This window comes from Xylocopa sonorina, chromosome 6, assembly GCF_050948175.1.
Source record: "Xylocopa sonorina isolate GNS202 chromosome 6, iyXylSono1_principal, whole genome shotgun sequence".
In the NCBI taxonomy this organism is placed as follows: domain Eukaryota; kingdom Metazoa; phylum Arthropoda; class Insecta; order Hymenoptera; family Apidae; genus Xylocopa; species Xylocopa sonorina.
Window position 1 is genome coordinate 4,537,215 of NC_135198.1, and position 27,756 is coordinate 4,564,970.

Genomic DNA, 27,756 nt, shown 5'->3' on the forward strand with positions numbered 1-27,756 from the left:
TCATTAAGAGTCATTATCGCGGATTTTTAAGAAAGAAATTGGACATAACGATATTGAGTAAAAATTAATCCAGTTAATTTCATTTAAACTTATTAAGAACATTATTTTCTTTATTTATTGTAAGAAATTTTCATATATTCTGCAATATACTCCAGAGAAGTGTCAGAAACTATGTCTGTCTTTCGTCTGAATCTACTTACAAGCTGAATCGTTCCCTCGACACTATTTTTGTATGCACTGATTACAGTGTTTTAAAGTTTACAGGAATTAGGGAAAATAGATTCTATTAAGGGAAATCATAGAATAACAGAACATGCAAAGTTCGTATTTAATATACTACAGTTTATATGTACGTTCAAATATTAATTAACAAGATTGCTATTTCATTAAACTTTCGTTATGAATCCATATAATTTGCATTTCAATATTGCAAGCATGAACATCTAATAATTTCTGTTCGACCATAAATATTCTAACTTCGACTTGGTAAATATTTAGTTAATTAACTTCCATACTTAGTTTCTCAATTCTCATTACAACATCAGCAACTATTATTTGACAGCGTATATTTATAGTAGTTCCCATATCTACTGGAGTCACACGAACATCGGAGTAAAGGTCGTTTATTTAAGTCATACGTAGCATGTTATCAGCCATGGTGCGCCTCTTTCTCATACTCTAACTTCAGCGTTAATTGTAATTCGCGGCTCGATAGTAAATCACGCAAGGGATCCACTGTTATTAACGTGCCCGCTGCAATTCATACAAATTCAATAATTGCTCGCGCTCGAGGATGCTCGTATTTGACAGTCGTCAAGGATCGTTGCCAAAAGCAGCAATCGATGTTAATTTTAGGGGCGAACTGCTCTTTAATCCGAATCGATAAACCAACCATCGAGCGACACCGAAGTGTTTGATTGATCTGGTCGAATTTATTGGCTTCTCTTTAATTAACGTTGGATATCAAGAATAATCTTGCAATAAATCTGGTTTTCTCATTTTCCAAAATATTTGACAGCCAGGTGTCAATTATATGGATACGGAATATAATAATAATTATACCCTAGCACTTTTATTACAAACTACATAATTCTTCGTTCGTAAAAACCAATACTTATAGAATAGCACAGAAATAAATAAAGCAAAACGTGCATAAATTATTATAAATACAATGTTTAAACGTAACGAAGCGAAACTTTGTACTTCGAATTAACTCAGATTCGCGAGTACGCATTTCACTCGATCCCATTAGTACCAGTAGCGTCTGAATCGCTCAGGAGCTTGGAACGATACGCATTTCACGCTTGTCGAGCTCTTTACAGCCACCTCCGTTCCTTTTATCCACTTCTTGCAGTCTCTTTCTAAGGCGATCTCGATTCTACCAGGTTCGTTAAATTCGACTGCCAACGATAGACTCGAAACTCCACGCTGGATTAAAATATCCACTCGGTTAGATCGATGAATTCCTATCTCTGGCTGCTTCATTATCCTGGCGCCAGACTGAATTCTGTCCCTACGTGTGTCTTTCAGCCACTGGGGGCAGTGAACGTCCTTGGTGTCTTCTGGAGTCTTTTTTCCTTGGGGTAACGCTCGTTTCGTCGCACAGTATTAATCCATCCTGACATAAATGTCTACATGGAATCCATTACACAGATCCGACTCGTGTTTCAAGTTTTTATAGCACTTTCACAACATTTTTTCTTTCCAAATCTTGAAAATACATTTACAGTCTTTGTTACCCAAAATTGATTAAACCAAGAAGTAACATTTGCCTCATCCAAACGCAAAAGACGAAAAAGCGAAAGTAAATTTCAAATACTTCAGTCTTCAACCCCACGTTCATCCCTTTCGAAAACAAACCAACTCGACGGTTCGCCAATAAACCGTCCCCAATCTCCCTGCAACCCGCGATGCAGAGTTCGGTAAGGTAGAGCGTTAACTTATCGCTGCACGGTCGGATTACCGGTTCAGTCCGCTCGATGAAGAAAGCCTTTGAGAAGCTGCAATCGCCGGCGAGTAAACAGTGCCACGCGACTCTGGCACTCGACGTTATCCGTGCTGGACAAAGAGGGATCGGTGCGACACGGAAAGCGGAGAGACAGGCGCAAATAACAGGACGATCGCGAGGGGACTCGGCTCGTTGTGCAAATAATCGAGATGCTAATCCCCTTTCCCGAGGTAGCGGCAGTCACCTTAATCGTGCGCGGACGAGCGGCATTCAGGAGTGCGTGCTCGAGAGAGTGTCACCCCGGAACGATGCACGCCCGCAAAAGCGGAAAGCAAACGCGACACGCACTCGCCCCGCGGCTGTACACGTGACTTCGCATGTGAATTCTCTCTGCCCTTTCGCATCCCCTTTTGCTCGTAGCTTCGTACGCTGGACGAACGCTGGCGGTTCGCTTTTCAATGATCGACGAGGGAACCTGCGTTACGTTAAAGAAATAATCAACCGTGGACATTCAGAGGAGGGTTCAAACGATCTAAAAGTGAATAAAAGGTAGTTTTCCATCGATGAGAGTAAAATGAAAATCGCATTCAGAGCTTCATCTGATAGAAATTGAAGACTGCACTTGTTACCATCTATGCAATCAAACGATTTTCAATGTCCACAAATGAAATATTGCTATTTGTACTCCCAACTTTATTCTCAATACAAAAGGATCCCTCTACTTTCCAACATACCAACGTCAGTCTCGATCCATCCATCCTCGAGCCGCTCTGAATTCCAGCCGCTGCTTGTTTACGACTGCGCAACGACTTTATTAGTCGCACAGAAGCGAGCATCAACAGCATCCAGGGGGACCAGCGTCCCGAAGGATCCCGAGATCACGTTCGAGAGGGTAGACTCGATCCACGGGGTCCTTTCGTCCGACAATGGGTAGGTAAATACGGAACAAGAAGCTCGGAACCTCGAATGACCGCCTACGGTGGATAATGAGGAAGAAATTAGTGGTGCGTGAAGGTACGAAGAGGCCCCACCTGTGCCTTACCCACCACCGATAGAGCTCGAGGCCCACGGTGAAACAGGCACTCGTGCATATCCATCGTTCCCCCGCGTCGTCACTCCTCCCACGCCCTTATTCCTCAGAAAGGACTCGCCTCGTGACGCGAACGGGCACAAAGGTACTCCACGGAGGCATTCAGCCGGCATAGATCCTTGATAAAACATTGAATGCCCCGCGTCCATTCAACGTCTCGCTCCTCTGGTCCTCCTCTTCTAGCGCGCGACGACGTTCCTTTTCTTCCCTCCGTTTTCTTTCTATCGCGGCCCTTCGAGTCCGCCGCGGACCCTGAAAAACGCGACGAAGACGACGTCTCATCGCGATCCTCCGTGAGGTGCACCAGCACGCATCGCGTTGCCAGTCGTGCTGCGCGCGGCTGTCACTGGATCTCGATGACAAGGGGACACATCATGGGGGCTGTTGTCACGTGAAATTTTGTTCCAGTATTTGTATGCGTGTTTGTCGAGATTTTTTCATGATGCGACGCGGGTTTGATCGGAGATGAGGCAAATGAGATACTAAGCGTTCGTACAGATCTCAGGTTCAGACAGAGGTTCTTGGTTTATGTGTATCTTGATATTGGTGTCTTTTTGGGCTTTCGTTTTGTCGTTCCTAATTTGATTCATGATTTAGTATTTGAAAGAGGGTATAATGTTGCTTTTGCGATTTAATAAAGCTCGAGGATTTGCGAGTGATACTGCGAGTGACCTGTAACGTGACGAATTTATTTGAGCAAACTGTGCCAAGAAGAAAGCAAAGATAATGCAAAAAGCATAAAACAATTTTGTCGAAGCGAACAAATCTCTCGCAATAAAATGGTAATCGTCGCTCATCAAACGATACGAAGTTTTCTCAGTTAATTAGACGCTTTCGAACGAATCGTCGTCCGAGTGAACCCGTTCTAGATCGTGTTAATTAATTAAAAGCGCTTGCTGGAGTATGGACGTCCTCATATTTTACTCGCGATCGCGTACGTCATCAGCGATGATAATGGAAAGTAATTTGTCAGCAGGTGACGCGCGGAGGAAAAGCGGGCGGATCGCGTTAAGTGATTTGTCCTTGCCATCCGAGGCATTATCCTGCGAATGTAGATGGCCTGATTCTCAAAGAGAGCGGCTTTTACCCCTGTCGGGGCGGACCAACGCCGAAATATTAGTGTCAAACGGGACGTTACCTATCCATATCTCGACCACGCAGACGAATCAATCATTCAGGCATGTTTCTTTGAAGAATCATCTTTGCTCGTTAAGGGATCTCGCATTGGGCTATATAGTTAGTTTCTATGCAATTCAATTAGACGTGGACTCGAGATTTTTATGGTTGGGAATTACAAGTAGTTTTCTGTTCAACTTTGAAGGGTGGATTCTAATTTTATTTGAAATAATTGTTTGTATATTTTTTCTATCGTCACTTTAACCTTTTTGGCACGGCTGAATTTTGCGCGGAGCTGTTTCTCTGTACGACAGAGTTCAACGCGAATTACGTGTAAATCATACAGCACTGCAATGTGTGACGGATAATGCTGTTCCTTATACGAGTACATTGGAATGAAGTGTTTGATGATTAACTTATAATTTTTCTTAAAGATATTATACACGCATTTCAACTTTAACAATTTACTTTATCAATTAATAATACAATTCAGTATGGTACGTCTTGTGAAAACCACTATAGTGGCGCATAGTGTCTAAGATGTTAATTAAGTATACTTACAGTTGTATAATAATATTTAAAACTTTTGATGTCTATAAGTCTACTCCGATAATATCTTTATCAAATATTTAAATATTTTAAGCTATCTTTAAGTATCCAACGCGAAATACACCCCGAAGGGGATGCAGAAGTACAAGTTCTATTCAAAGTACGACACAAACGTTTCCACCAAATTCCCCGTTTCACTGGCACCTTTCGACGGTACCCAAGAAACCCTAGACGCTCCAGCATCGAAGTGAATTTCCCCTCTCCGTGAAATCTCACGCGCGAAATCACGAGGGTGAGCGTCGAGGAAGTGCTCGACGCGTTAATAGAAGCAAGAGTTGCCGCGCGATTTCACAATGGCGCAGCGGGTGTCGGCGATATAAATATTTGTCTTCGAGGAGCCGTACACAAGGAGTGCGAGCAAGTGCGGGGCAAGCTCGCGAGGTACGAGGGGTGAAAATAATGGCGCGCGTTCAGGCAACGCGCGCGCACAACTCTCGTTCTTTTCTACCGAAGTGCTGCGTGAAGTTGCGCCCCGTGCGCAAGGAAAGCCACTGGCAGCCACTCGAGAGACAAAAAAGCTGCTACCTTTGCGAACACCGACCCGTATGTCTTCGCCTGTCGACTGTTTGTGGGAAAGTTCCCGGTGAACACGAAACGTCGATCCTTGATCGTGTTCCCCTTGGCCTGTCGCGAAACGTCTCTGATCGAGGAATTTTGTAACTACTCTAGTGCTGCGCGACGCTTGTCTTTCCTTTTTCTTTTTTTTTCTTGTAGCTTCATTATTGTTGGGATGACGCGCTTAAACCAAGAAGAAACGATATAAATATTTCGATCCGTAAATTATTGTAGGATTTCTAATACAGAAATGTAATTAAGATGCAATTGTTTTCGTCTGAAAGAGACGCAGAGATGAACGAACCACGCATGCGAGGGTACGCGAAGGCGGGTGCTGGAGGAGGCGTGGTGACCAACAGGGTGCGTAGTAACCCCAATAGCTTAAACCTCCTAACTGAACCCATCTATGTGCCCACTACTATTGTCACCATTGCGGCTAGGGGTAGTAATAAATAATTTCAGGTAGAGAACAATATATTTGATTCTCATCGAAAGTGACAGATTAATTTAGCCTGGTACACTCTTTTTGACGCATAGAGCAATTATAAACTTTATAATACCCAATGAGGCTTTGAACTTTGATATACTGTCTAAAAATGTCTCTTTTTATTATTATATTGAATAATTATTGATATTGAAATTTTATTAGCGAAAATACGTATGTGGTAGAGCCTGGTTGACCTAAGGAAGATCAAGATCAGTGTAAATCTGTTCTCGGACGGCATGTATTACACGGAAGGAATAGGAGAGCTCCATTTCTACGGGAGGTACGTGGGACGCATAAATCGTGGCTGTGATAATGGAATTCTCAACGGGGGGTCGCAATGACACGGCTGCGAAGTGTCGTACCGCGGGGGTAAATAGATCGACGTCGTGACGATGCCAACGGGGGTGTATCAAGAGGGTGGTGTGACCTCCTTGTATCTACAAACATCTGTACAGGGTGTATCGCGAATCGATTCGCTCGGTTTAATGCTTGCTCGACCGTGTATCAAAACGATCCCACGATGGAGTATTTACTATATCCATTAGTCCATTTATACTTCTCGAATGAAGCAGAATAATTATTAACAACAAAAACTTTAAAAACGTGACAAATATTTTATGTCGCATTAAAAAATTTAAGTTTAATTCTACGTAACGCTGCTTTATGAATCGACCAGTCGTTGCTCAATTAATCTAACATCAAAATGAAATGTAAATTTTTAAGCTTTCGTTTAGAAATTGAAAATCTCCAATCTCGTCGCGCGACTATCGAAATCGAGCAACAGTGGATTCATTTCGATACGCGTAACCGATCCTTGACACACCCTGTACACGAGGCGCCGTATCACACGAGCAAATGATTAGATTAGCTGACGAGGAATGGTCTCCGTGTGAACTCTCCCATAGAAGGAACACGTGCTCCGTTTTCCCTCCTTCTCCTCGCGGATGCTCGCTCGCTCTCGATCTTTTTCTCCTATCGCGTCAGACGTCGCGCGTTGTTCGCATGAATCACACCCCCTCGTCCGGGTCTCGCCCTCGCGCGACCTCCGTTTATCTCGTAATACGACGTTGATCGGTCCCTCCGTGATGTCCCGTCGGTAATAACTCTCGCCCTGGCTATACTTGTCAAATTACTGATTCCATTAACGCGATTATTGGTGGCCGTTTCCCTGGACGGATGCTATTTGTTCTTGGAACGTATCCAGCATCCCGTTCTCCATTTTCCAATCCCTTTAAATATCATAGAACAAATTTGTACGAAAAGAAATTGAATGAAAAGTATTTTGAACCTCGTATGTCATCAATTTGATATTTTTAAAACGATGCTTATACAAAATTACTAATATTTGTATTAAAAACTTTGTTCGACGAAGGTGAAGCGTCTCACTGCCTGCCAAATCGTCTGCATCAGTGACCGGAAATAGAGCAACCATATTCTCTACTTTGCAATTATCGTGGCACACATCGCTAAAATGGCAACGCTCCCAGTAATTAAAAGCGACACCTTGGCACACAGTGGATTATGGCGCAAGGGGACGGCTCCGAGCGTTTCATCCACCACGGCGCCGATTTTTATGAGGGATGCTCAGGTAAGTAATCCCACGTAAGAAACTGACGACCGTTAATACCCACGCGGAATTGTTTTTTATTACCTTAAGCCAGCAATCTGTACGGCTGGTCGCGGACAAACGGCACTGCCAATAGTACGTAATCCTGCGTACCTTGCGCCGAGTACCAAGCAAACACGCAAATTAAACTGAAACCTGAAACTCGGGAGTCCCGCGCTATGGACAAGGGAAACGTTTATTTCAGATTCCTCCTGGCAAACCACAGAGTTTATCCCAGAGGTCTTATCGATGATAATCTGGCCGGATTATCCGGCGATCGTTCGGTTGAAACAAGCCAAAAGTACCTTGCCCGCTGTCCCAAGTGTACACGGCACTAAGTGTATGGAAAATATTTGCGAACGCGAACATTTATGCCTCTTTTATTACTCGTGCACCAAGGAAGCATCTTTGCGCAATATTGTGGTAATCGTGTGGAACATTCGCTGTTAATTCGAAAATTTCTAATTACTACACAGCTGACTAAAATGAGGAACGAAGCAATTGCATAGTAAACTTTTCCAAAGAAAAGTATCATACAAATTCAACCACCGTGGGTTAAACATTTTTTACGAATATCAAATCCATCGAGTAATTCTTCTAGAAGAATAAACACACCCTTCGCGCTTCTGAATGATCAACCCCTGAAAATATTCATCGCGTTACCATTTTCGATTTGGTCTCGTTTCTCGAGACGGTTTCTCGATTTATGCCTGGTCTCGTAAATTTCTGCAGGACCAGCCGGAGGCGTATCTCGTCGATCTCTGAGAGAATCGGTGGCTCGTCGAGAATGGCCAGCATTGTTGCGGTTCGCCGTTGAATAGTCTCAATAAACAGCGATTGTGAGCGCGTGCCCGAGTGAGATACGGCACGCTGTAGTTTCGCGGACATTTTGTCGAATTCGGGTCAGTCGCGCGCCGTCCATAAATTAAGCGAGTCAAGACGTTGCAACGGGCGGTGGCTGATGGCCCAAGACGAGACCGTGACCCTTTGCGACGCGAGGCGGTGGCGGATCGTTTCGAATCGGGGAAGTCCAACTTTCACCTTGCCAGATCCTGGCTCTACGATTTTTCGTTGCACCTTGGAGGGCGAAAAAAAATCATACCCGCAGAACGACCGTCGTAAAACCGCAACAATAGCTGTGGAACAACCCCCTGCGATTGTTTCGGGGGTAGCCGCGGACAGGGTTGTAAAGTTGGTCGGTAAATGCTGGTGATGCGTTGATGATTAGAGGAAACGGTAGGTTCCGAGTGTACGGTTTTCTACGATGATTGCATTCGACTGGACAAACGATCTATTGTGGTTTTTTTCTTTCGCGCTCTTTTTTTTTTTTTGTTACCTTGCGAAAGGGTACGCGGATGTGCTTCGGTTTACTGGGCTTGGTGCTGTGGAAATTTACTTTTTAACCCTTTCGTCGGTACGATTGCATGGTCGGCGTTGAATGGAGGATTTTGGGATTTATCGAGACTCTCTATGACTTTGAGCAGTTCTCGAGGATTGTTACCAGGAGTTCTAAGGGTTCTCAACACTTTGAAGACTTAACGAGACAGGATATCGTTTTCACGCGCGTTAAAAATTATTTAATGGCGGTTAAATATTAAATACCATTACACGTACGATTTTTACACGAATCATATGAATTTAAATGAGAGACATGGTTGCGTCTCGTGGAAAAGCGTAACGTATTGCGTTATATATTCGAGGGATGCTCGATATGATCGATGATTCAATAAATATCGATATCGTGTTACCTAAATAAAACTGTTAAAGAGCATACGTAAGTTCCTTTCAGGGATGCTCGATCCCGCAACGCGTAATAGAATTCTCCTCTCCCTTCCCCTCCGCCGCTGGCCCGACCATCCCCCGTCGTCCTCGTTATTATTCTCTCTGTCCTATTTTGTTAAGAGAGGCCCGCACTGCTCTCATTTTGCCTCCTCGTGGTCTCGAATTTCGTCGACGCCGTTTCACCGTTCGCCTCCTCTTTTCAGCCGCGTCCACGCCGGCCGATTCGCCTTTTGACGAAGTGCTTCTTTTGGTTTTGAAATACGCGTCATTCAATACCCGCCCGCGGCGAACAAAGCGCTTCCGGAAGCGCCATGAGATTTAAACTATAACGCGGCCGCCGTTGCAGGTAGATCGTGCCGACGATCATTTCCCGAGTTAAAATCACCGTTGCGCCGATGCTGGGCAATTTTTTCGTCTACAACCCCGTCGAAACTGTTTCGCTTGACGTTTTTTTCTTTCAAAATAGAACGCGCAATTGCGCTTTCGCGAACTCTGTCAATGCATCAACACTTTCGAGACGTACAAATACCCTAAGAATCTCGAAACTGATGACACTTTTAAAGCCTTTCACAGTTTCCAATGCTTGCAACATTTCTCAAAGTTTCAAGACCTTCAAGATTTCCAGATACCCCAAGTATTTAAAAACTGATTAGACTTCTAAAGCCTTTCACAGTTTTCAATGCTTGCAACATTTCTCAAAGTTTCAAGACTTTCAAGATTTCCAGATACCCCAAGAATCTCAAAGCTGATGAGACTTTTAAAGCCTTTCACAGTTTCCAATGTTTGCAACATTTCTCAAGGTTTCAAAACTTTCAAGACTTCCGAAACCAACGGAAATTTAAAAAAAATACGTGCCCAATCACGCTCGAACTTTGAGAGGCAACGCTACGCGATATAAAGAGGGTAGAACAGGGTGAGAAACGACGAAGCAGCGTGCAGGCCAGAGACGGATAGAAGCTAATGGTGAACGGCAGAGAAACCGAGAGAAAGGAAGGGCCCAAGTAGGTGAGGCCAGCGCGTAGTCTGACAAAGAATCGAGCATCAGCACTGTCAACGGCTGACAGCCGGCTCGAGTTACGTCACTGGCTAGGTTGTTGTGCTTTTTCAGGGCGGCCATTGAAAAAAGTTTGCTCACAGTCAGTGCGGGTAGGCGAGCCATGCTCGAAGCCAAGAACGACGAGAGACAAGAAGACGTCTTCGCCCTTTCATGGAAGAGGTGGGAGTGGTTGGCCCCGATACACACCCTGAGATACTGAATGCGTAAACGCATGGCGGAGAACTCTTCGAGGGCTTCAATGGAGAATCTGTTGAGAATCTTCACCCTATGCTGGCTACGATAGACCGTTAAAATGTATGATCGATGTCGTTGCGAGGAATTTGTTGCTTGGGGTTACCTGAAAGGATTTTCGCTATCGAAGTTTTTTATTCGTTTCTTCTTTTTTGTATCTTCTGAAATTATAGCTTTTCTGGTAAATTTGGAATCGTTCGAGAGTTTGGTGGGCACAGATTGTGTCCTTGCAGTTTTAGGAGACGTGAGAAGATGGACTACCATTGTAAAACAAAAACGGGTACAACCAATATTACTTAAAGTCATATTTCAGAAGATAATAAGTGTTGCATCATTGGATACAAAGATGTCTGCAAGCTACATAAATTACATCAAGCTTGCAGTATAGAAATAAAAATTCGACGTTACATCTATACTTTACAAAATTAAAATTTGTTGAAACGTCGATGAAGTGGAGACTTATTTGAATCTCACTCAACAATTAAGATAGAAAACAGAGAAATTATTCATTACAAAAGGTACAGCTACTTTCTCACTAATTTATCACCACTTCTTATGTACCATTTCGAGCATTCTTCACTTAGAGTAAAAAGTTTACCTTTCTCTCTCCAGCATAGTACGTGAAACTGCCAGTGCGTTAACATAGCAAAGAATTTTAACGAGTAACAAAAAATTGTCAACTTTTTACCACTCGACCATAAAGGGAGAGAGAGAAGTTTATCCAACAGACCCGACGCGAAAGATTCCCACCGAGTGTCCCTCATTCTCGCTGGTAATAACGAGGAGCAATTTCATAGTTGTTGGATAGGTGAATGCGTAACCAGAGGCCGGATGTTCCCGCCCAGGATGGATCCGCGTCTTGCAAGGTACTCTCAAGGAGTCTCGTCGCCCTTCTTCTTCAACCCCTCGATGCGCAGCGTCTCTGATTTCTGATCTGCTAGCCGGTGCAGCTACTTGTCACTCTGGTGAACGCCCACTTTCCATCGAAGGAAACGCGTTAGCAAAACGGCCGCCGTTCGTTGCGTTTCCTCACGGGCCTCCTAACCGCCTGCTGATTTTCATAACACTGAACTTCCGGCCGACTAACGAACGTTAACGTCGCAACGCGTCCTCCACTTTTCGAACTCGTGACTCGTTCAGAGAGCTTTTTTTTTTACTCGAAGACCGTACGAGGAGTCGTAATAACAGTCATCCGCAATTCTCACGGTTCAAGAACGCGACCAGTTTCATCTGTGCTGGATCTGGTAGCTATTTTGGAAATCGTTGGTTCTTACTTGTTCTGAGTAATGGTAATTCGTTGATTGATATGCTTCTTTTTTGTAAGAGAATTTAGTGAGAATATCGACGCTATGAATTTCATGGAAATCGAACTTTCCTCTCGACAAGACATGATACTAATAATTTCTGGGTTTCCACTGGTGAAGCGATATATAAGTGTGCTTTAAAAATCCCTGACGTGTTATAATTTCGCGGTCTCTGGGGAAGAGCCTCGTTTCCCATGTCAAATTCTATTCAACCAGAGAGGCGCCTCATCGTTCTCATGAGGCAATAACCACGCATATGGCGGATTTTCGCCGCGTTTCATCGGCCAGGACATCCACTTTCCACCCTCGTTGCCCAGGTAAAACGCGGGGGCATCGATGCTGCTCGCGTCCATACCATAATCGACCCGACCATATGTTCCACGTTTCCCATAACATCGGAAACACGGACCCAACACGCTGGCTCTGTTTAGACGACGGAGCAACAGGTCGCCTCTCGCCTGCTCGTTGTTCTAATCGCGGTGCAGATAAAACGATTTCGTGCAGCACGCGAGCGAACGTGTTAACTACTTCCAATGATATACGACGTGCTAAGAGGCATGTATTTTCAATGATCTAATAATTTATGGAGTTAGTAGAGGTTTAATAATAATAATTTATGGAGGTAGTAGTAGGTAGTATTATGGAGGTAGTTGGAATTTAGTGCGATCAAATAATTTATGGAGCCTCTATGCGTTAAATATGAAAATAGAATTTAGTGTACAACACGATCGACAAAAATAGAGATAAACTTCTCACATTTAATAGAAAATTCCTGATCTCTCCATATTCGCATAATTTCAATGGCGTTTTTAAAACAGAGAATTTATTCTCCATTTGTTGTAAGTACGCGAATTTCCATTGCTCTCAGAGTTGTGCAATGTTTATTGAAAACGCGGGCCACTTTCACGGCCGTTCGCAAATTACAAAAGCGTGGTATTGTCGAGCGAGTAGGTGGTTGAAGATTTAAAGGGACAGGCAGGTGAACCCCGTAAAAGGCAGCTTCCCCGTGGATATCCGAGGAACAGAAACAGAGTCAGTCCAGAAGCACGGGCTTATCCTCCATTAACGCGGTGCTCGCCGCCGTTTCGCCCTAACCTCCGTCTTATTCTCGATTCGGCGGCCGCACGGAACACTGACGGAGTCCATGGTGCCCGCCTAGTCGGCCGTATAATCGCTATGGGATTACCGCTTGCTCCAATGATCCCCGACGAGAAGGCGCTTCGACTAGGAGAATGTCAACCTAATTTCGCAAGATCTTCTTCCTTCGCCCGGAAGACGACTTAAGAGGGTCCAGCGTCCTTCCGCGCTTAGAGAAAGATCGCCTTTGACCGTTGATACAAGGACGATCTTACTTCTCGCCGCGAGGCCAAATGGTCCTCGTGACCCTCGAACGGTCTAATTTTGTAATTTTGTGATTTTGTTTAGTGCGCTTGATTTTGGTAAATTTGTTGGCACATTTGACCGATGATCTATTTAAAACATCATAAACGATATCGAAAGTAATTATATATTCCTGATAGAATTATGATAATTATTTTTGATAGAATCATCTGCAATTCTTTCTCATTGCTATTTTATTTTAAATCAGCTGAATAATTTATTTCTTTTAAGATGGTATCTGAAGAAAATATTGTAACAGGTGTAATTTTTTAATTTTTAAATATTTTACCTTCAATTTGCTTATTTATTTGCTGGCACATTTGATCGATGATCTATTTAAAACATCATAAACGATATCGAAAGTAATTATATATTCCTGATAGAATTATGATAATTATTTTTGATAGAATCATCTGCAATTCTTTCTCATTGCTATTTTATTTTAAATCAGCTGAATAATTTATTTCTTTTAAGATAGTATCTAAAGAAAATATTGTAACAGGTATAATTTTTTAATTTTTAAATATTTTATTTTCAATTTGTTTATTTATACCATCCAATATTATTACTAAGAATTAGTAAGAGATTATTGAGTGGACACGATCGTGTTACATGCGAATAGTCACGTACACTAATTATTATTCCAACTACTTCTAACCAAATCGTTCATTCGGCTCAATCCACCTCTAATCACCCCATTAGCCCACGAATCACTTTACTTAAAACCGCAAAGCGACCCGAAGTGGCGTCAAAATCTCGTCGGGGCAAATTACAACCGACCGTCCGCGTCTCGCCAGGCTGATTCCTCGGGCAGCGTGCAACGACGCGATTCCACGATCGCCAAGGGCTTCCCGATCGCTTGTTTAGGCGGCTCACTGGCCGCTCTCGCAAAGGGACGAGCCTCCTGGAACCTCGTTAAATGCAATACCAGTAAAACAAGGCGCAAACAATGAACAGCCCCGCTGGCGGATTATCGTCGCAGCCACGGGCCCAACGGCGCACCCCGGAAGATGTCGAGGAAGATAGCGGCGACATAAGACGCGGCCAAGGATCCCTACCTGGCCTCACAAATTTCTGGATTTAGTCTGCTAAGCACGAGAACACTTCCAGGGTCTCTTTCTCCTGTTATTCACGAACTTCTATCCGTGGTCCTTTCCCAGCGACAGCCACTGGAACTGGACCACCCGTCGACGCCATTACTTATATAACTCTTTGTCCGTATCGATGGTCGCGCGAATTAACGATAACATCGGTGGCGCGATTAGCGCTCGAGCTTGTACTAAACTGGCTTTGTTGCTGCTTACTAGCTGACCCTATTATCGGCGCCCTATCTCCTGGCATTTATCTGGCGAGCGCCTCTGAAGGGTGCCCCTGCGCGTACAGGAAGATCCTTAGAATTGGTGCAACGGTGTCTGTATTGGGCTATCGCGAGTTTGGGCGTTCAATGAGATGGCGACTTGGTGTCTTCTCTCGCGTAGTTTCATGGAAATGTGCATATTTTAGTTTCTTGGAAATTTTGATTTTGGGTAATTAGTGATCGTTGATTGGAGAATTGTTGAATACTGTGAGAATTTTATTGAGGAACTTTAGAGTTTTTCAGAATATACCTTCAAAACCTTTAACGTTAGACGTATCTTTGAATTTTAGGTATTTATTGTCTTCTATTTAATTATATATTCTATAACTCATAAAGAATGGCACGTGTTCCAGTTTTCAATTGATACTATCAAACTGGTACGATTAAACTAACAGTAAAGTAGTAAACGCAAGGATTGAAAGAATCGTAGTTTCGAATTTTAGTTAACATAAAGATTACACGGCAATGATATAATGATCACGTGTCGACTTTGTATTTTGTATGGAACGAGATCGATAACATTGTACGCTGCTGTGTAAGCAACCACCATCAATTTATCCCCCTGAAATGGCAACGCCCCTCCTCGTACGATTCACTGAACGTAAGTACTCTAAGTTTCTCCACCAGTTTTTATAAGCTCACAGTGTGACGCCACGCAGTTGTATTTTGATATCAAGCCAACAACCAGCTGTTTCGATAAATCTGTCTTTTCACCTTTACACTGATTGCATCCACCGGGATTAACAAGGGTTAACGTGATGTGATTCAAAATTTTTCAATTCTCTAATTCTCTTCTTTTTCACTAAGAAGAAAAAAGTGTCTCATGTTCTCTTTGAAATGTATCTTCTTCTATCAATTTTTGTCTGTTCACTTCTCACTTTTATATTTTTGTATTGTAAAAGAAATAGATTGAGGTACTTAACAAATTTCTTTGGAAATAGAAACAAAACATATAAAGCATTCCAGTTTACCTGGAAATATTTCAGAACAGCCTGAGCTACTGAAAATTGCCAGGTACGACATTTTAACTAAGGAGAGCAGCCTAAGTGCGTTCAGAAAAAAGAGAAGAATGAAAGGATAAGAATATTGTGTCCCATTTTCACGCTTGTTTCGAGGTCCTCAGCAACAAAAAGGAAAGAAAGAACTCTACGAGATTCGTCTTTTTTTGTGTAGATTTTTCCCAGCCTCTGCTAAACAATTTCATTTTGATTCAGGTCCTATTACGGGCCGTTTAGCTGCATTGCCTTCTTGACAAAGCGACTCGAATCTCTTCTCCGTGCCTCCTCTGGCTTATTCCATGTACCAATGGGACGTAGAACAGAATGGCGCACCTTTACGAAACCCTGGGACTGTTACGTGGATAATCTTCTCTCTCGCCAAAGCCAAAAGCGTGTCATTGTCCGTCAAACATATTTTTACATCGTCAAATTTAATTTCATTCACAATCCTCGTAATAAGTACACGCATCGAAACCTGTTTCTCAAAAACGCACCCTTCTTCGTCAGGAATTTCTCGTTCGCCTCTCCCCTCTTTCATCCCTTCGACACTTCCGCTAATTATTCGTTAAATTAATCGCGAATCCTTCTCTCCACTCTGGACATTTTATCGTATCGATCTCCACACGCAACGTGCCTGGCGAAAAAAAAAGAGAAATCCACCCCGTGGCTGATATCATCGAGACGGTCCTCGAAACCGGTATAGGGTGATCCAGCATGCGATCGAGAGATCCAATCTACGTAATATTACATCGGTTATGACGGATTCTTGGCGTAATTCGTGCGCTCGTTCGACGGGCGCAGAGGCGCACCCTTCGCGCGGGAACCCCGTCTACGCGCGAAGGGTGCGCCCGTCACGAAGGGATCCGAGAGGAGATAATTCAAGATGGAGTCAGGGAGTCAGAAAGCGGCGCATCTGCCTGCGTATTATTCCACGGTGTACGTTCTGTTTAACCTCCTCCACGTATATCTCTATTCACCGCTTGAAACGGGGATGCTTTCGTCCCGACCTAAGCACTCTCGCCGCTTTCTCCGCGTCGCTGATGCCTCTTTCACCCTTGATTTTTCGTACCTGATATCTCCCATCGATGTAACGGTAGATTAAATCTCTCACAGCACGAGTATTAGTAAAACTCGCAATTAAACTATATGGTTGTTAGAATTGGGGTATTCTAGTTTTATTGCTCTGTCTATATACAAGGCTTTAATTACTTTGAATAATTACGGGTCGAAGAAGTATGTACACTGTACAGTTTTTATTAATCTCTGTACATAACCTGGGGAACTATATAATATTCAAATTATTGTATGCAAACTCGTTCTTCAAATTATTCCACATTCTCTTCTGAATTATTATAAATATTTACAATTCTGACAAAGTAGATAAAATCGAAAAATTGCTTATTAAAGTTGTAGCTCTCATACGAAACATTCTAAAATAATTAATTATTTCTGCGTTCTTTCTGCTTTAATATTCCTGAAAAAAATATGCATAAAGTATCATCTCGCTTCTATAAAGGAATACCGCAATTAAAACTGCCGCGTTTGCAGGAGCATAAAAAACAACTGCTGATCATTCCTATGATCCGAACGCGAACGCGACACGAAATTGGCTCTGTTCGCGCGCGGAGGGGGTGAGACAAGCCGACGAACGCAGCGGTAAGAGGTCCACGAGCAACGGCGAAGGGGTGGAAGTGGCTTCGTTTTCACCTCGCTGCCGGCTGAATGGGATCGTACAAAGGGTGAGGATGGTGGGAGACATCTGACGTCCTCGTTCGTTCGCCACTTCTCCCCTCTGGCGCGGCTGACGTTCAACCCCCGTTAAGTCCAGGGTGGAACCGGCACCTTTCGAAAGGACCGCCCTTTTTTCGTGGGGTAGGGAACCTCCCGGCCAATGAAGCGTCCCGACGCGTTACTGCCGTCTGTTTGAAAACGGCCAGGAGCCGTGCTTACCATCAAGAAGTCCTGGCTGCGATGACTGTCAGTCACGTTTCATCACGGAGTTAGCCCTCGCTCGTGCTCTCTTCCACGAGTGTATCCGGAGCCAGGGAAAATAACGTCCCTCGGGGTAGCCCTGCGGTTTTTCGGAAGTCCGCCAGTCGGTCACATGACAGTTTTCAGTCGCGGACCGACCGTTCGCGCGACTGCCCCGTGCGATCCGAGGTGCATCGAACTTCTCGACGTTATTGTTGTTCCTGTTATTGTTGTTTCTGTTGTTCGAGCTTGTTGGTTGTTGGCTGCGGTTACCGTTCGATTGTCTGACGTTCAGCGACGTTCGGAAGCTGGTGTGTTGTGCGAGAGACGCGGCGAGGATGCAGAACCAGGAACCACAAATCGGGCATATGCCCGTGGCGCAACCGAAGATGCCTGCCTCGTCCAGTAAGTCTCGAGATTATTTATTATTTGGGATCCTCGATGGAGAGTTTGTAGGCGGTTTTCAACTTCGTTTTGCCATTTTGATGCGGGGGTGTGGCGTGTTCTTACTCGCGGATACGGTGCAGTGAGATTTAGTTGAGAATTGTTCGAGAAAGTTTTCATCTTTTGTCCTTTTCATTTCTATGTTTAATGAGTTTTGATGAGATACTGTGTAATTGCGCGAAATTTTTGTATTGTTTGAGGATATTGATAGAAATTGATGAATACTTGTGAAGTTGATAATGTTGGAATATATAGAAGAATAGTTTATTTTAATTGCAAGATTTTAAGGGAGGTTTAAAGATTTTGTCTCTTATTTTGTACAAAATTGTTGGCAGAAATGTGTTAATATTCCTATGTCGATCGTGTAATGGAAATTTTTGTTGTACAAATTTGTCACTGTTTCTATTCTCTCGTAGAAATATCTTTTATTACACTTAAGAAATTACATGTTTCTGTAAGTTCATTCTGACAGTAATTAATACATTCCTTAATCACATGTTATAAACAGTGTACAGCAATTTTAAAATAATCTTTCCTTAATACTTTCCCCACAATCTAACAAGCACACAGAAAAATACGTCTTACAATAATTAAAAAAACCATTAAAAATCGTGCATCCATTTCAGTATGTTAAATTCATTTCACGTTCGACGAAATTCACGTGGTTCCATTTTGTATTCCGTCGCAGGATATTTTTCCATTCTAATTTCATCTGTCGACAAAAAAATCGATGAAATTCCACGTCGCTTACTTTTTTACCAGGATCTGTAAACCTTGGGGATTAGCGGCCAGTTCCTTCGCGGATTAACACGACTCTCCCCTTCGTTTTTTTTTTTTTTTTCGTTCGACAATCGCACGTTCGTATTGGAAATGTTTATTTTTCTGAAGTAGCGCATAACGGTAGCCGTATTTATCGCGTGGGTCGGAACAGAACAGAGGCCGCGTTTACGACACTCGTTAGCTCTGAAACCACAGTCATAAACGGTGCCACTCGCTACCCTTCAGGTCTGGTGTCACCACTGGGGGGAGGCAGTAATTACCTTCTTCGCGAAGGATTATACCTGAGAAAGGGTGTCAGCAGTTTTTTAACCATTGTTACCACTGCGATTCGCAGGTGATGGGACGTTAATCATCCGCGAAATTCTGGTGCTCGTAAAAATCTATTTCCATACGGCTGTAGGTGTCCATTGGCACGCATCGATCTATATGAACGTGGTAAACGAACATTTACGGGGTTTTTTCGACGAGCAATACGCTTTGGTTTTTAGAAGTGGAGATTTGGAAGGAATTATTGCTGTGTGTCCGTGGAATTTCACTCATTTGTATTATTAGCGTGTATACTGAAATATATGCGCGTTTCTTTCTTGGTCATCATTACTAGAGCGTATTATTGCACTTAAATGGCACTGTTTAACATACATAAGTCAGATATTCGAAAATTTTACTTAAGTAGCGAAATATCAATTTAAAATATCTTAATTAAGAAGATTAGTAGTTGATTTAGTCAATTTTTTTGTAGAAAATATTTAATTCAACTTAAACATTTTACTTACTTACCAAACCATTAAATCTCAGTTTCATTCCTGAATTAAATGAATCAAAATTCAATTGAAGAAAACGAAAATCATCATTTCAGTAAATACTTTCTGTTCTAAAAAATTTTAATGCTCTCTTTCTCTCGTATCATGACTGCCACGTAGTTTCGTTTCAATTTCTGATCGAAGCCACGCGTTTACCAAAAAATTCGGAAATTCCATTCTCACTCACGAAGCATTAATCACATCGAAAACAGGGGTCGTTAATTATCCCGTAGGAAGAAAGGGTGCCTGGCCATCACGCGACTAATCTCGTGTGAAACAAATAGCATATGCGGCATTTAAACGGGATCGAAGATCCTGCATTTAAATGACTCGTCCCCGGTGGCATTCATCCATGAGAAAATGGTGGCAGATGGTCGACATGTAACGCGGTAACTACGAATCTCCGTGGCCCACTAACAGGTTGTCGTGGGTGGTTGAATTCAGGCGTCATTTGCTGGCGAATCAATGCGATCTTCCTGCCACGCCACTGTCCAATTTGAAAATCATTTTTTAAGTCCACCTGGACACTTTACTCGCGTGACTGAATTTTCTAAACAGAGGACAACATTAACAAATAATTCTAATTAATTTAATAGAATTTTCATGCAACACTTTGGCAGCAAACGAGTATATTATCTTATGTGAACTTTGAAGATTGGAGGTTTATAAAAAAAAAGAACGCAGTGTAAATTAAATTTCACATAAATTTGTAATCATATCAAATGATTAATATTTATTTCTTGTGCTACATATTAACAAGAATTTCTTAAAGAGCTATTTCAATCTATTTTACAAACTACCATTTACTGAATTAATTTAATAGAATTTTAATGCTACACTTTGGCAGAAAATGAAGGTTTATAAAGAAAAGGACGCAGTGTAAATTCAATTTCATATAAATTTATAATCATATCAAATGATTAATATTTCTTGTGTTACTTATTAAGAAAAATTTCTGAAAGAACTATTTGAATTTACTTTACAAAATACCATTTAGTATCATCACTGTTATTAGTCCTTTAATATTTTTTAATTCCTGAAATAATCCATAAAAAGCAGCAGATATAATACAAATATAACGTAGCTCCTACTTTATCTATAAAATCGTTTTAAATACACTCTGACACAGCTACTCGTCCTACGATAGCCCCCGGTTATTTTTCATTAATTCTATCCGCGTTCAACATGTAATTACCGAACGCATCGCAATAATAAAACTCGTTAAAAGGAACGGGGAGGGTGGTCGATGGGGAAAGTGGAGCAGCGGCTGGAGACGAATCACGCGGATCTTTCGTCGAAGGGTGGATCGCGGCTCGCCAACCCCCTCGCTCGCGACGCGTGCAAACAGATGACGAACGACCACGCGTACGTACGAGCGTATACAAATGAGAGACGTCCGGTTTCAGACACATGCCGCGAAATTCCCATGCTCCACTAACGATACCTGTAACACCTGATGGCGAGTGACGTGCTGATATGAACGATGATGTCACCGAGTAAGTAGGTGCAGAGTTGCTGCGCGTCGATGGCGAGGGTCTTTTAATTAGGGTTCACTGAAAGTTCTCTCAGTCGAATGTTTTGCAGCATAAAATTGTCAGATCAGGTTTTCTTAATTAACTGTAGCGTTGGTGATGCGGCATAAAGGATTGATGTCTCTTTGCTGTGACCAAGTATAATAGAAATCAAAATGAAGTTTTAAGGTTGGGGGTTGGTTTGTTTAGGTTTGTACTTAAAATTGCGTGATTCATTTCAGAAGTAAATCAAGTGCACAATCGCTCGTATTTAAATTATTGAAACTGAAACTAAAGTCTCAGAGAGTGGCTTTTGGATTCTGAGAATTAGAAGCTAGTTTATAAAACTTATCTGTTCTTTACTTTTATCTTACATGTTTGATAGTTTAATATTTGGGAAGAGTTTAAGCATACATCGTATTGCAGACTATTTAGTTTGCACGACAATTAAACCACGGGATGTAGGGAAAGATTTCACCCTTATAATACTGTAGGTAAAAGCCCTTTAATCCTAGAATTTCGGAAGTTTTTCGTCACGGATAATTATAAAAGAAGATTATCCCAACCCAGTCTGTAAATACTGTTTACTTCTTCCAAACACACTTTCTTTTTTGTCTCTTTTCGGCACTTGTGTCCCAGAAAAGGTAGCGTGTGTAAATAAGAAAAAATTGTTTAATAACGCCATTCTATTTTTTAGAATTGTTCTTCCAACCAAAGCTTTATCAGTAAAAATTCTATTCCACGTATCGTGAATTTAGTTTTACACGAGAAATCATCCCTTGATCCCTTGCACGGTTTTAGTACGACGTCACACCCTGTAGTTACATAAAAAAAAAAAATCGAAAGACAGAGAGAAAGACAATACGTCGAGAAAAAGAAACAAATGGTAGCATGCAAGAGAAATGATCCAAGTAGTTATTAGGGAGAACATCTAAGCCCTGAAGTTACGCTGAACTTTTCGTTCGGCGAGGCGACATGCACGGTAACTCGTCCCTTTTCACCCTTTCACCCTTTCGTTCCTAATCGCGACGAACTTTTCCCTTTTTTTTCTTACCGTCACGAACCTGTATCATCGTATTTGACCGGCCAGTGGGCTTTCAACGATAAAAAATTCCGAATAGACCGTACTTTTAGTCGCAATGAATCACATCCGGTGCAAATCGACCAGCGACGAAATTCATTTCGCTAGGGGAGTAAAATTCATTTTCCTAAGGGAGACGTAATACTAACTGCATTCTAATTGTTTTAACTATTGCATCAAAATTGCGTTGGCAGGAATTAATGTCACTCGAAACAATGAAATGATTTCATTAAATTAAAATACACAAAATAACCAAAGGAGACTAGGTTTTCTGTTCTTGCTTTCTCTTCAAGTTTAAACAATATACTGAAATCAAGTTTACATTACCTTGAACCGAACAAAGTATTTTGTTAAATATAACAAATTAAAAAATGTACTAGAGAAAGGCAATTTAAAAAAAAATTTACCTTCAGATGTTCAAAAGAAGTCAAATCATTTCAGGTCGCGACTTCGAAGTTGAGTAATTAAATCACACAAAAGTAGAGTAGCTAAATAATATTTCAAGCTAAACCGCAGGTAAGGAAAGAAAATTCTAATTAAATAAAATCAAAAAGGCTTGGAAAAGGGAGAAAGTGCAGGTATAAACATTCGATTCTACAGCCCTCAGTTCGTTCGAGGGTGCGTTCCAGCTACGAGAATGCTAGTTGCGTGTAGTTAATCGCGAACAAGCGTGCGCTTCTGCGCGCTTACTCGTTCGTCTCCTTTCCGGCCAGAGGGGCTGGCTTGATCACTGTAAAAATCCCATGAATAATCGACGAGCCAACGGGAAGGAAAGCGGCGGAAGGAAGATGGCGGATGGGCCGGCTAAAACATAGACCTTGATTCCACGATGATGAAAAATTCAACCGCGAATGACTCGCGAGCCACGCCGATCGAATGCAAATTTGATGCAACGCTGCGGCCACATCGGCGCGCGGAAGGTGCATCGCGTGATTCCGCATGACGTGAAACCCGCGCCATCCTGCCCACGCCTCTTCTCCTCCTCTTCTTCGTCCTCTCCTGCGAGTTACTTTGAAACGATTATCGGAACGAGCGCACCCTTGCGTCGCAAACTCGTCGTCCCACGTCGAGTAGGTAGATCCGTAAATTTTATACCCTCGGTTATATAGAATTACCTGAAGAGTTACCTAATTTCAGAGGCCTGCCGGCCGATTTCAGCGGGTTCCTGCTACCCTCGAACCCTTGTGCTGCAACTTTTTACAATGGCTGTACGTGTCAGCCTTTTTTTGTTTTAACTTCGTGTCAGGATGGGAATTTTGTATGTAAATTGTTTTTAATTTGGTTGAGTGAAAGTTAGATTTTGTATATAAACTCAAGTATCACTTTCGAAGTCTTCTTAAGCTGAATTCAGCCAGCCGATTTCAGCGGGTTCCTGCTACCCTCGAACCCTTGTGCTGCAACTTTTTACAATGGCTGTACGTGTCAGCCTTTTTTTGTTTTAACTTCGTGTCAGGGTGAGAACGTTTTATGTGAATTGTTTTTAATTTGGTTGAGTGAAAGTTAGATTTTGTATATAAATTCAAATATCATTTTCGAAGTCTTCTCAATGTGAATTAAGAGTTTCATGGAATAGACATTGTGCGAAGTTTCCAATCGACTTCGTGGAAAGACGTTCGTTAAGGTTTTAGCAAAACTCCTTCTGCGTGTAAAAAATACACACGTTTGCGATTCAACTTTCCCTTTATCGTGGGAGAAAGGGGTCTTCGATGCCACGCAAGGGTGTGCCCCCCTGTCATTGCTGCCCGTTTGCTTTAGTATTACACAAGTACGCGAGCATTTCATATAATGCGCACGATTTCATTTATATTTCACGCGTAAGCGCATTTACCTCTGTATTCTATTTTTCCTTCTAAACGTTTATACTATAAATTTCAAATACTTGAAAGCATTAATAAATTTAGATCCGCATAGGGTTGTTTGGTGAAATGCTCTTCGTGGAATCAACAGGTTGTTTCTCGTTCTTCTAGTCGGACCAATTTATACGTATTGCATATTATTCATTTAGTACAACTCTTTGAAAAAATAAAAGTTACTTCAATTTATAATTTTTATTATTTTGCCATAGGTATTGGCGTTTATCAGAGTAACCATATCTGACTCTACGCAAAGTTATAAATATTTCATACCAGTAAAATGTAAATTGCACTGAAATAATTAGTATTAAGCAATTACAGTACTTACAACAATAATAAGTACCTACAATTAGTTACATCCCACAATATCAAAGTAAAATTATGATTACTCGCTAATGGTAGCAAGTAGATGATAACTTTCAATAGCTGTACAATACTATCTCCATTTCGCTCACAGTCAGCCATTTCAAACTGAACAAATCAACTCGATACACAAAAAAAGCCTCAAAAAAAAAACACACACACAATCCCACGAAAAAAACAGACTCCGCCTCCAGAAGGTCTTCCCGATATCATCCGCGTCCCTTCAGCAGCCAAAGCACCCTCAAACAGTCTCGTTCAATAAAACCTCGTCAAAATGCCGACTGCTGGAGAACAGACACGAGGCCCCACGAAAGAAATCTCGTCCGTTTATCTCGCGTGCAAACACGCCGGAAGACCCACCGGTGTGTCCATCGACGAATCGACTCGTCGACGAACTCACCCCCGCGAGCCTCTTTAAACTCGCGTCGGCCAGTAAGAAAGAAAGGGGGTGGAAAGGAGCTGGCGGAGTGGCACGGAAACGTTTAACCTTCTCCCATAATAAGATCCACGTTAAGTAAGATAAAGGAGCGGAGGGAAGGTCGATCGAGGGAGATCAGGCGATACGAGCGAAGTGTCGTGTTTCGTGGCTGCTCACTTAAGAGCTGCTGAATGCAGCAGCCACATCCGGTCCATTCAGCCCCATTCACGAGCCTAGCGGGGCTCAATGGCGTAGGCGGAGCCCGTGACAACGAGTTGGTGCCCCCATTATAAACGCACCACACCCTTGCCCAGCTCTGTGCTGGAGGACAGACGCGAACAGGTATAGAGAACCGCGCGCATCCAGGAGGTCGTTCGAATTTGGCGACAAATCGATCCATTCATCGGCGACGTCATTCACGGGATCCGTGTTTTCGATGGTAAACGGGTTCCCGAAATACCGCCGTTCTTAGGATTTAAACGCGCCTTTTACTCTTGTTGCTCCGCTCGCCCGTTCGGAGCCGAGTAACAATGCTCTGTTTAGGCAAAGATCGATTCGCGGGGTTCAGTCTCCCTTTGGCGCGTTCTCTCTTTGTGAAGTTGAATTCGGAGATGTTGAAAAGCCACGGGGTACTTAGTTAAGTGACGTTGCGGCTGGGTGCGTGGAAATTTTGGTGGACGTTTGGGGCAGTCTTTTTGGCAAGGTTGCAATTTAGTTGTATTAATTGATTTGCGAAAGGAGACAATTTTTAGTTGAGGCTCAATGTGATCGGATGTCACTGCATAGTATTAAACAGAGAATTAATTAAATCTAAATGAAAACAAAGTTATAAATGTAATTTGATTATTTTTTTAGTCTGATTTTATTCTGATTTTTTTATTATACTATTGTTTGATGGTACATTGATAACTTTTACTTAGAAAGTATTTTTTCCATTGTTGCAGGTCGCATTCTGTACGACATCCCCTGTAAGGTTTGCAGGGACCACTCTTCGGGGAAGCATTACGGTATATTCGCGTGCGACGGATGCGCCGGTTTCTTCAAGAGATCGATACGGAGGAATCGCCAATACGTCTGCAAGGCGAAGTCCAAAGGCGGCTGCATGGTGGACAAGACACATCGGAACCAATGTAGAGCCTGTCGTTTGGCCAAGTGCATTCAAGCTGGCATGAACAAGGATGGTAAGTGTATCATTATACTTCTCCTAAAACTTATATTCTGTCAATCATAGCTTAAACAGTAGATTTGGAAAAAAAATATAAGTTTGTAATTTCCTATGTTTAAAAGTTAGACTTCTATTGCACTGACAAAAATATAAAAATTATAAAATATGTTACTTTACGTTCTACGAAACATTATTTTAGTATATTATTCCATAAAAATGTAGTATTTGATTAATAATTATAGAAGCAAAGGTATATACACATATTTTAAATATTAAACAAATAGATTGCATCGTTTTCACGTAATCCTTAAGTCGAATAGTCCACAGATAAGTTTATCTGGCCGCGAGAGCCATAAAAATAAGTTTATCAGCACAATGTAGAGCGTAACGCAAACAAACGTGTCCTCTGATGTCCGTTAAACGACGTATCGATGCAAATTTTCGTATTTTTCCAGCTGTGCAACACGAGCGTGGCCCACGGAACTCAACTCTACGAAGGCAGATGGCTTTGTACTTTAAAGAACCCGAGATGATGGCTAATATGGTGCCCCCACCAGCAGGAGCTTTGGATCTAGCTTTGCCCAAACCACCGACTGAACCTCGTGTTTCCGTCGCAGCACCAGCCCCTCATCATCCCCTACCACACCCTATTTACTGCAACAGCATGGCCATGTCCAAGGTACGAGTAACACTGTAAATCATATTTCATTTCTATCACTATCACAACGTAACCTACAAATTTGTAACATTAAGTTGCAAGAGACTCAATGGATGATCATTGAAATCCATAATGTAAATACGGAAGATCTGCATGAAAATTTCTAAGATATATTTACAACTGAATTATTACATTTTCCATGTATTCATAACGAATTACATTGCAAATAATTAACGATCATACACGTAACAAATATGGTATATTTCGAAAGCGACATACATGGTCGACATATACTGACTTTAAAATTAGTTAATCATTGCACGAAATTACGTAGATACAACAAATATTTAAATTTCTGCACGATATTCCAAGCAACTGAACAAAATAATCTCAGGAACGCAAATATCCCACAAATCTGAAACGTTACTCAAACTTCCAGATTCCGATGAGCATGGCGGGCCTGTCGTCCCTGCCACTGATCCCAGCGATAACAGCAGAGTCCATCTGCGAGCAGGCTGCAAGGTTGCTGTTCCTGAACGTCCACTGGGCCAGAGATCTAGCCGTGGGCACGAACCTAGCGATAGAGGACCAACTGACTCTCCTCGAGTCCTCTTGGAGGGAATTATTCCTACTGGCAGCAGCGCAGATCCTTCCAACGTTGGACCCAACGCCACTTCTACCCCCTGGCCCGCAGGGTCTCAGCTTGGCCATCGAGGTGAATCGGTTCAGAGAGACGCTGGCCGGTTTCCACGCAATGAGCCTCGATCAGCACGAGTTCGCGTGCATCAGGGCGATCGTGTTGTTCAAAGCTGGCTTGGATAGCGAACCTTTGCCCAGCAGCAGAAGCAGCAACGGTTCAGCGTCCCCCAGTATTGGTAGCAGACTCAGAGACGCGGCTGCTGTGGCGAGACTGAGGGATGGCGCGCAATTGGCTCTTGGACAGAGGCTAAGTGGCGCGTCCTTTGGCGCGTTAAGGTTTGGCAAGCTGCTTTTGCTGTTGCCCACCCTTCGATCTGTCTCTGCCCACGCGATCGAAGAGCTGTTCTTCAGGAGGACCATTGGGATCATTCCTATCGAGAGGATCATCTGCGATATGTACAAGGCTGCTTGAAGAAACGTGTCGCGTGATGTTCTGGCGATTACTGCTGGGACTGTGGATACTGGTTATTTGAAGGAGGAAGAATGAAGAGTT

General features: G+C 42.5%; 1 protein-coding gene across 1 annotated transcript; it reads left to right on the plus strand.

The window, feature by feature from the left end:
* The first annotated feature begins 7,255 nt into the window (after nt 1-7,255).
* Tll (nuclear receptor subfamily 2 group E member tailless) lies at nt 7,256-27,756 on the plus strand. Its single transcript, XM_076896292.1, has 4 exons — nt 7,256-7,393; nt 25,686-25,922; nt 26,362-26,585; nt 27,004-27,756. Exons 1-4 carry the CDS (start codon nt 7,327-7,329, stop codon nt 27,673-27,675), a joined length of 1,200 nt encoding a protein of 399 aa, XP_076752407.1. The 5' UTR covers nt 7,256-7,326; the 3' UTR covers nt 27,676-27,756.

What these genes read in the sequence shown, in the direction of transcription:
- Tll (XM_076896292.1), top strand. Translation starts at nt 7,327, where the DNA reads ATGGCGCAAGGGGACGGCTCCGAGCGTTTCATCCACCACGGCGCCGAT. An exon ending in AGCTGGCATGAACAAGGATG is followed by an intron (nt 25,923 to 26,361) that starts GTAAGTGTATCA and finishes GTATTTTTCCAG; the next exon opens with CTGTGCAACACGAGCGTGGC. An exon ending in ACAGCATGGCCATGTCCAAG is followed by an intron (nt 26,586 to 27,003) that starts GTACGAGTAACA and finishes TCAAACTTCCAG; the next exon opens with ATTCCGATGAGCATGGCGGG.